At 39.8% G+C, this 10,599-nt stretch overlaps 2 protein-coding genes across 2 annotated transcripts in view; both read left to right on the top strand.

Moving 5' to 3' along the window:
• Positions 1 to 2,264, top strand: part of LOC118423856 (cytochrome P450 20A1-like) — a 31,674-nt gene extending 29,410 nt beyond the window's left edge. The window contains exon 13 of the mRNA XM_035832148.1: positions 1,721 to 2,264. Within this exon, the coding sequence (XP_035688041.1) occupies positions 1,721 to 1,878 (158 nt within the window). The 3' untranslated portion in view covers positions 1,879 to 2,264. The remainder of the gene's footprint in view (positions 1 to 1,720) is intronic.
• Positions 2,265 to 4,631: 2,367 nt separating this feature from the next.
• On the top strand, positions 4,632 to 10,353 carry LOC118424355 (cytochrome P450 20A1-like). The gene is made up of 11 exons (XM_035832904.1): positions 4,632 to 4,703; positions 4,846 to 4,895; positions 5,367 to 5,536; positions 6,259 to 6,404; positions 6,678 to 6,845; positions 7,116 to 7,194; positions 7,406 to 7,527; positions 7,943 to 7,997; positions 9,064 to 9,187; positions 9,692 to 9,803; positions 10,240 to 10,353. The coding sequence occupies exons 1-11, from the start codon at positions 4,632 to 4,634 to the stop codon at positions 10,306 to 10,308; spliced, it is 1,167 nt and encodes a 388-aa protein (XP_035688797.1). The 3' UTR covers positions 10,309 to 10,353.
• The last annotated feature ends 246 nt before the right edge of the window (positions 10,354 to 10,599 follow it).

Genomic DNA, 10,599 nt, shown 5'->3' with positions numbered 1-10,599 from the left:
GGGTATAAAGTTGAATGGAGGGAAAAATGACACAAATTGTTGGAACATGTGATCACATGTTCCAACAATAACAAAAACACATAGATGTTTCTAAATTGTGCTAAATAACGAGATATTTGTACCATTACTTTCCCAATGTTTCCAACATATCCAGATGTTCAAACATTTTCAAACTTTCATTTTCAATTGTTTGAACAATTTAGAACTTTAGTGACTGAAATATTCTTTTACTTAGAATAGTTCAAACTTAATACACATATTATTTCATAACCCTCTCGGTGACTTGGAATGGACTCTACACAATGTGACCTTGTTCAAGCAAAACCCTGTAAGGAAGTTATATCTGATTTTATATCTTTTGAGATATTTATTTGTAAAATCATACCCGAAAACTTATTGCATGTACATCCTCAAGAGAAATGTAAGTAAATACTAATAACTATAACAAAAATATATTTTTGAAATTTTTTTGCAGACCCCAGTTATTCATGCTTTTGGAGTTGTCCTCCAAGATGAGAGGATTTGGCCAGAGCCAAACAAGTGAGTTTTAATTTCAAACATTTTGGTGCTCTTAGTGTTAAAATATAGTAACTCGAGAAAAGTTGGTTTAGCTGTTTAAATAACTGAACTGCATGCATTTGTATTTATACATTGTATCATGTACTAGACACATGTAATCATGTCTGTACTTTCATCTTTACTTGACCATAATAAGGATGGCAGCTTTAAAAATACAATATTTTTAACTATACATGTAACTGTGCTCCCCTCAGTAAATATCTTTACATGCTTGAGTCTAAAAAGATATTCATTACCTGTATGACACATTTATACTATTTCAGATCTGTCTGTAGGCATGCTTAGTTATATTGGTTCATGTTTTCTTACCTTTCCACTAGGTTTGATCCAGATAGGTTTGATGCAGAGAACAGTAAGGGTCGTCACAAGTTGGCATTCCAGCCATTTGGGTTTGCGGGGGGTCGCAAATGCCCAGGTAACAATTTCAAAATGGTCAGCAGTACTGTTGGTTGTTATTTCGTTTTTTTTACCAGTGCTGTCCCAGGACCCGTCCCTCTGTCCTGGGATGGAAATTTGCTAGTTGAGACGGACAAATATTTCACACCATCTTGTACCATTCAAAGTTGTGCCGTAAGGGCGAGGGGTGTAGTAACATACAAAGAGTCAAATGGTTCATAAACAGTCTTCTGGCAAATTGCAAACTGTACTGCCTCGCTTCAGAGCTTCATTCTGAAATTTTCTAAAAAGATAATACAACAAAGTTTTTATGATAATCTTTTTATACCTAACTGTCAACAATATAACACTAGTTCACCTATATGATGATCACCTATATCCGCGGGGTAACTTATATCCGATTTGTTCAGGAATATCAAGTTGACTAACAGTGGTTTCAAATCTAGTATTTTCAAAATAATGCATTTTAAAACCACTGTCTTTCGACTTTTTGTATCTAAAAACTAGGTATTTAGGGATACTAAAACATCCCTCAATACCCTGTTTTTAGCAACAACGTATATAGGTTACCCCAAGGAAAAAGTGAACCTGCATTATTGGTATGCGATATGTGTAGTACCTTTTATTTACACGTACTGGAAATACCCTATGGAAACATATAGATGCACAGGTGCATCGGCAGTAAAAAATGATGTGCACAGGTACAGGTATTTTGAGCTTTGATGAGAACATTCCCCCTCCCCAGGCTACAGGTTCACCTATACGTGGACATCAGTGTTCCTGTCCATCCTGTGCCGACAGTTCAAGCTCCATCTGGTGGACGGACAGGTGGTCAAGCCGTGCCACGGGTTCGTCACGCGCCCGGTCGACGAGATCTGGATCACGGTCACCAAGCGTGACTAATGCCAACAGTTACCTTCCCTCTTATGGGCACTCATGTCGACACTCAAACGATGTCTCTTTTTTTTGCAATGCCTTATTCGCAGAGCCAGCAGAATTAAGACTATGTGTGCACATTTCAAACACATTCTAAAAGTTTGTCCATGAATACTGTAAGATTTGTAGAATGTCTGCAATATTAATAGCAGGAAGAAGGTAACTAGCAAAACCAACAACAGTAGATTTGTGCATTATGATGAAGCTTCATGAGTTGTTTCAAGGATGTACTATGCTTGTGAAGCTTGAAGTATTTAGTATAGGCAAAAATCTGCATCCATTAAACCAATAACAACTAAAAGTGAGCAGTACAGCCAGTAGAGACGTGTGTCATAAAATCAGCCTTAGTGCAATTGATCTTGTATAGTGCAGTATGATCGTTTCTTAATCTGTTATCTATTCTGTGCAAGAGGAATTACGTACTAGTAGTACTTAATTCCTCTTGCGTGTCTAGCTTTGAGGGGGAGAGGGAGGTTTGATAGCCTGATCATGAACAGGTAGTATTCACTGCTACCCTTGTAACAAGTGAAGCATAGCATTTTAAGGTACCATATATCCGATTCATTTTCTTCCTTTTGTGCACTGTTGTTATACTGACGCAACAGGCAGTTTAATCCCTGGCAGTATCCATCTCCTCTCCAAGGATTCATCAGGTAAGAAGGGTAAAGCAGCCAATCTCACACTGAGGACAAAGATACTTTTTCTAACCTAGTAGTGCAGTATGATACAGCCTTGCCACAGCTCACGTTTTCAGGAAACCACAAGATCACCCACACTCTTTTTGATGGGTTGGAGGTGTTTGGCTATGTATTCTGGAAGTATGTCAGTTTTTTTTTGTTTCTGGAAAAATAGAATAGAGGAATGCAATGGAATGGAGTACCAAGTAGTGTGACAGTGGGCTGTTTCAGAAAATGTGATGTAAAAATGAACCAACTAAGTTACTAAGGCGCATTGAAAGCATAGTCAGACAAGTCACAGTGAGAGCCTAAGGTCAATCTGAATTTTCCACCTGTTACAGGATCTGTTCCCAGGTGTAGGAGGAGTATGTGGGTGCAGTGCTTATGTTCCCCTGACTATCAAACATGTCATTGGCAAGGGGAGTTCTAAGGTTAAATGTGTATCATTAGGTAAATACAGGAGCTGTATGATTGCCAATGAAAAACGAAATGAGTTACAGCTGAACTTGTGCTGATATTTATAGAGGGACAATGTGTGATCATTGAAGGGATAACTTTCAGATTAAAGCTGTGAAGTATTCTGCCTACAATGATCATGATTTATTTTGCACCATCTAGAAATAGAATCTGTTTTTGAACTTCACAGATATAATAGCCTTACAAACAACCAAAATATATACATAATGTTAATATATGTGGGATCATCAAGTGACAACCATTCTCAAGGGGCTGGTGCATTGCAGGTCCCAGTTCTACTAAGTATTCTTCTTCTTCTGTCCGTTTATATATAACGTAACAGTGGGCCTTTCTAACTACTGCCGCCTCTAAAAAAATTATACCAGCCACATAAAGAAACCCCGATGTACACTACTGAACTGGTCGGGAGGGCAACAGTCCCAACATCACCGTACAGCTGCAGGTTACCGGCCAGCTCACCATAGTAATTGGTTACCGGGCAAGTAAATGTGTACAGTACACTACTGTAGTGAAGTGCATTATACCAACTTAAACTGTTATAGTCTTCAAGAAGAGTGTCAGCAAACATTGTACATTTGTACTTGAGGTTTACATCAGATACGGGCCCATCCCAGCACCCAAAATAAGATGATGTTTGTCAAATCATCCTTCAACCCTCTACTTAAATGTTATATAACTAATCACTGACAGCGTAAGAATTTTTTTCTATGTTTCTCCGTTTACTTATGGTAGTCTTCAATGACTTTCTCGGCCTGGAGGACGGGACGGTTCCGAAGTGTAGGTAGTAGGAGAGGGCGGTGGCGATGAGAAGACCGATCCAGTACACCACTACTTGACCGATGATGAACTCTTCCTTATATTAAACCGTTTATAACAGTGGGGATCAAGCGCCACCAACTTACCAATCCAACGGTTCCAAACCTACTATTAGTGGCGTCGGTTTTATGAGCTGGAGGGCCCGACCTCGAAATTAAAACGGGAGCCAGCACTGGAACCCCGCTACTTTCGTACAATAAGTAACATTTGCGCTACTTAGACCTAGATCACCTTTGAAACGGGAAACAAGCAAACGATCAATAGTTTTACAACACACATATTAGAAACATTCAATGCTTTTGGACGGGGGTCGCGGATAATTACTGTGTTATGAGACCTCAACACACATGTAGAACTTACGACCTTTAAAGTTCACCCGCAACCTTCCACCAAATTGCTTCCGCTTAATAAATTTCACCTTTGCAAATAGCGGGTATACTGCATATCATTGCGCTTCACATTGTTCAGCTAAGATTTTGATGAGTAAATCATCCGGTTTGTTAAAATTTTACTACTTTATGCTTTTATTTACATCTATTCTATTTGTAGGATGAAAGATTTCCATATTTGGCGAGTATGTGTACTGACATTAGCACTATTTTTTATATCCACCAATGCTCGGATTGATATCTTATTTATTTACTTCAGTGTGTTGCACGGCTCGAAGACGTGTCCCTATCACCTGGCAGTTCTTCTGGAGTTTCTTCCTTAAAAGCGTTCTCCAAATTTGGACAGAATTTGGTTGTCAAGATGTTGGACTACGCAATTTTTGTCATCACGTTTGTGGTCTTTCTGATAGCTACCGTGTTGTATCTGTACCCGGTATGTTTTGAATTATTTTTCCAAACGTTTAAGCGAGCTAACGAAATATGTGTAATAGTGGCTACCGTTAACGTTATGTAATTGCAATTCAGACTTTGACAACATGTGCATTTGATCATAATTTTATTGTTGTTTTTCACAGGGCTTAAATAAAATCACCACCATCCCAGGATTAGAGCCATCAGACCCAAAGTGAGATTAAAACTTCATATTATAAAATATAGCGTCAAGAATATAGCTAACGTTATATATCTATATACATATATGTATTTATTCACATTATATACATTTTATAGTGGATGAATAAGCTCAGTAGAGGTCTGTTGATCACCTAAGTTGCTTCATTACGGTTTAATTGTAACATGAAAGCCTTATTTCTTCGAGGCATAGCATTAGCTATCTTTGTTGTAATTGTTTAATTTACCTGAACCGCAGACTGTAGTGCCCCCGCACTGGTGACCCCGCGATCAGGAGCTGGAAGGCGGGTTACAGCCCACTGTTGCTCCTCCGTTTAACATGTATCTTAATGTAATGCATTACAGGGATGGTAACCTGGGTGACGTAGGCAGGGCAGGCAGTCTGCATGAGTTCCTACTGAAGCTCCATGCAGAGTACGGAGTATCTCTGTTTAAATGTTTAACATGTATCTTAACGTAATTACAGGGATGGTAACCTGGGTGATGTAGGCAGGGCAGGCGCTCTGCATGAGTTCCTACTGAAGCTCCATGCAGAGTACGGAGACATTGCCTCCTTCTGGTGGGGGCAGCAGCTGGTGGTCAGTCTGGGGGCGCCGGAACTCTGGAAACAACATGAACGCATCTTTGACAGGCCACGTGAGGCTTAAATTCAAAGATTTGTAACAGTGGGGGGGGGGGGGGGTTTAAGTAGTGCCAAACAGCCACGCCAATTGGCTGATCAGCTTTTTCTGGCGTAGTGGTTACGCTGCTGGGTTTGTGATCTGCTGGCCCGATTTCAACCCGAGTGTCGGCATGTTGTTTCTTTCTGTTTCTACTCCTTTCTTACGGATTCAATTTTAGCCCTTGGTTGGAGGCTAGCATAAGATATAATGAATATGAATGAATGAATGAATGGGTGAATGAATCGTTGAATGAATGAATGAATGAATGAATGAATGAATGAATGAATGAATGAATGAATCATCAACCAACCAACCAATCAAGCAATTAAGGGAAAATAATGAAAAGCAATAAAGAAATAATGAAGCAAAGAAGAAAGGAAAGGAAAGATGGGAAAAAGGAAGATGGATGGATCAGTGGATGGATAAATGAAGGAAGGAAGTTCTACCTTAAAATGTTTGTACAAGCAGTGATCTAATGACATTTGAGTATATCAGCATTTTACATGCATTTCCAGGATTGAATGTGAAATTTTATGCAGTACATGTAATACCAACAATTACTTTTTTTAACGTGAGAAACAATATACAATCGTATGAAAATGGAATGATCCTCGGGGTCATTTCTAATATCATTATGTCATACACTGTATGATGGTTCTTTCTATCAAATGTTAACGTTCTGTTAAATTCTTCCAGCTCTGCTTTTTAAGGGGTTTGAGCCTCTGATTGGTGCCATGTCTATCCAGTATGCTAACCATGTGGATGGTATGACCAGGAGGAAGCTGTATGACCCCAGCTTTGGGCATGAGGCCATGAAACATTATTACAGCATCTTCCAAGAGGTAATAATATGAATATTGACGACTTACTGTACATTCTTACAAAGTTAAATATGTAAGTAGCTTTGAGGAGAGCCATGTTTTGAGCACATAAAAGAACCCACTATACCTACATGTATCAATATGAGTGGGGGTCCATCACAGTGTGATTGGATCAATTGAATATTTTTGGATATGCAGCTTGTACTCTTCAGCACAAACCTGGTGTGTTATGCCATGAGGCAGGTTACCTGGTATGAAATACAAAGAGACAAACCAATGACATCTATTTTGCAGTTGGGGCAAGAGATGGCTAAGAAATGGGAGACTATGGAGGGTGATCAGCACATCCCCCTCCACGCACACATGATAGCCCTGGCTATGAAGGCGATCACTCGTAGCTCCTTTGGTGACTCCTTCAAGGATGAGAAGGAGTGTGTTCAGTTCGGCAGGAACGATGACATTGTGAGTAGACAGAATTTCTTTAAATGCTAAGAAAGAAATAAAGAATTTTGCATGAAAGTTTGTCTGTGTTGGTTAAAGTCGTTATGAAATGAATTTTCTATAAGACTTAGTTCATGAAAAAGAATTAGGATGTGTCATAAACAAACCGATCTTGAGCATATCTCAGTCCTTTACAGATGTTTCTTACAGGCTTTTGAGTTTATAGAATGGAATATCCCTTTGTCGATGAGTGTCCATCATGTGTTGAAAGTTTCTTTCTTATCTCTCCAGTGCTGGAATGATATGGAGGAGAGGGTCAAGGGAAGTTATCCTACGGAAGGAAGTCCCAGGGAGAAAAAGTTCCAAGAAGGTGTCACTTTTCAACATCTTTGTTCTATCAATTGTTCTGATGACCTTTTAATCACAATTAGCTGTTAAATCAATGATAGCATAAAAAATCTTGAAGCCCCGCCCCCTGTTTAATAATGTTCTATTTTGAGTAGCTGCTTTTAGGTGCATTTTTTCCAATCCTTGACCTAACTTCCATTCAACATTTTATGTGGTGTTTTTTCCTTAATCAGCACTGGGAAAGTTACACACTACCATTCGTAGGGTAGTAAAGTACCGTCGAGAGAACCCTCCCCCACCCCAGGAGCAACTCTTCATCGATGTGCTCATTGAGGGGGACTTGCCCGAGGAGCAGGTAAGAGCAAAATCACACACTGATATGTCATAAGATTCATAAGTCCCCCCACACCATACATGACCCATATGGCAGTGCCCATCAAAGACCTTGGTCAACAAAACTTACGCAATCACTACATTGGGAGTAGCAGTAATGTGTGTGTTTAACTGTTTAAAGTCTTTGGCATGATTTGACAAGGGATCAAACTCCCACTGAATTAAAGACAAACATTGAAAGTGAAGTGATAGAAAATGTACATGTATCAAAAATGTTTGAAATGTTGTGATGCCCATGCTACTGTTACTTTTACACCTTCTTTGTACACCACTAGTATTTCATAATTGTCATGTCCACAAACATCTTTCCATAATTCAAACTAAACAGTGGTTGTAGTTCATATAGTTACATGTACAATGTTTTCCTACTTTCAAAGGTCTTGTGTGATGCTATGACATTTATGGTTGGAGGATTCCATACTTCTGGAAACTGTGAGTATCAAAATGTAACATAATCTTAATCTTTTTTGCTCAATTAAGTATAGCCTCAACTAACACATTTGCTGGTCGTGTGCTATGTTTAATCTATTACAAAATTAGAGTAGCCTACCAGGGGGTAACAATCACTTTGAAACTTCTCCTGCATCCAAGTGTTTCCAAAGATTGTTTGATGTTTGCGACATGAGACCCATCTCTCTGCTGTCTGTGCTGGCTAAGCTGATGGAGCGATGCATCCTGAAGAGACTTCTTCCTTCCCTACGCGCCGTCATTAAAGACCAGTACGCGTACATGAGGGGCTCTTCAACTACGATCGCTCTTGTGCGTATGGTACAAACTTGGCTAACTGCGTTGGATTCTAAGAAGCCAACCCTGGTCAGAGCTTTGTTTGCTGACATGTCCAAAGCCTTTGATCGAGTCGATCATGCCATACTGCTACAGCGTGTGATCGATATCCAGGCTAGTCCAAGCATGGTGTCTTGGATCCACAGCTACCTCAGCGGTCGGCGTCAGAGGGTAGTAGTCAACGGCGTGGCCAGTTCCTGGAAGGAGCCGACATCTGGTGTCCCACAAGGTGGTGTGCTGTCCCCGTACCTTTTTCTGCTCTTTATGAGCTCGAGGACAACGGTTCACCCTGACACTATGAACGTGGGCTACGCGGACGATGTCGGAATGTCCAGAACTCTTTCACTACCCCAAGCCATCGTGGATAAAACGCTTGAGGAAGAAACATCTCATCTCGACTCGTGGGCTGACACCAACAACATGTTGCTAAACGGGAAGAAAAGCCAACTGCTACAAATCTGTGTCTGCAGATCTGTTCCCAACCCGCCAAGGTTAACAATAAAGGAAATGAACCATCAAAGATTAATGACAAATTAAGTCAAAGCCTTGAAAGTACTTCACATGCCATGGCATCCCTCTTCTCTGTCACAACTTGTACAAGCGTAGCTCAACTGTTCATCAAGTTTATTTGAGCTAAGCTGATTCAGTATGTTACTTGTACTTTCACATATCATATTTTTAATGCAGATGATACTTTCTGTGCCATGTTCCTTAGTGCTGACATGGGCCCTGTACTTCATTGCCACTCATGAGGAGGTAGAGGAGAAACTGTACCAGGAACTGAGCGATGTCTTGGGGAAGAAAGGAGAAGTCACCCCTGACAACATCTCACAACTAGTGTAAGAGCCCTAACAATTAGACTGAAAAAAATGGTCTTTGTGGAAAGGTGTTCAGCATGACAGGATTCTTAATACCTGTCACCCCTGACAACATTTTTCACAACTAGTGTAAGAATATTTGAAATGAACTATTGAAAAGGTCCAGTATTCCATTTTTGAAAATTGAACATATCAGTCAGTAAAATATAACAGGCAATACATGCAACAAGCGACACATGTATATTAAGACACTGATTCTGTTTTAAGAATGTTTGATAATGTAAGAAGCCTAGTCAATGTAAAGCCATTCACAGCCTGTCTTTTTACAATCTTCAGAACCTGCTTGTGTTAGGGATAAAAATCATCCAAGGGACCACTATGATCAGGTAGACCTTATGCAGAGGTTGTTACATGTACAAAATCGAGAAATGAGACAAAATGTAGCTAAAACTGCAGCGAGGTGAATGTAGTGCATTGATGCCTACAGCTGATTAATTCATGGCGAATGCTAATGTTCATCTGTAGGTACCTACGTCAGGTTCTTGACGAGTCGTTGCGCTGTGCCGTAATCACCCCATGGGGGGCACGTTACATGGACTTGGATGCTGAAATCGGAGGCCACATTGTGCCAGCCAAGGTAACAAAGCAACATTTTCAAACTGTTACACAATGTGATATTTGCAGCAGCAAGGACGTTTGATTTTATTAGCCTCCATTGCAGGCTCCGACCAGGGCTAATTTTTACTTGGGGTAGGTTTTGGGGCTGTGGGGGTTTGTGTGTGGGGGGTGTTTTGTGGTGTTGGGGGGGGCTGTGCTGGGGTGGTTACGATTTTCAAGGTTGAAATGGAGTTTGCTGTGGAAGGTAGTTTTGCCCCATTCCAAAACAGAGCTCCCTTCTCCCGAATAAAAAAAAACAGCCCCGTTCAGAGCCTGCAACGTAGGCTATCTTTAGAGATATTGATTTGCAAAATCATGCCCGAAGACTAATTACAATTACTTTCTCAAGAGAAAAGTTAATAAATACTGTATCTGTAAATGACTATATTATTAACAAAAACATATATATTTTGCAGACCCCAGTTATTCACGCTTTTGGAGTTGTTCTCCAAGATGAGAGGATTTGGCCAGAGCCAAACAAGTAAGTTTAAAATTTTAGACATTTCGGTGGTCAAGAAAATAGCTAGTTGAGCTAATCAAAGAACTGGTCTACTTTTTTTGTATTTGCATGTATACATTGTATCATAGATACTAATGTACTTACTTTTCATCTTTCCCAAATATTTTATTAACATGATGGCAGCTGCCATAAGCCTTTAAAAACACAATATTTTCAACCTTAAATATAACTGTGTTTCATAACTTTTTTTTATATGACTAAGTGTAAAATGAGATTCATTACCTGTATGATACTTTGATACTATTTCAGATCTGTA

Source organism: Branchiostoma floridae, chromosome 10 (genome assembly GCF_000003815.2).
Source record: "Branchiostoma floridae strain S238N-H82 chromosome 10, Bfl_VNyyK, whole genome shotgun sequence".
Lineage (NCBI taxonomy): Eukaryota > Metazoa > Chordata > Leptocardii > Amphioxiformes > Branchiostomatidae > Branchiostoma > Branchiostoma floridae.
This window is presented reverse-complemented; position numbering and strand designations above follow the sequence as displayed.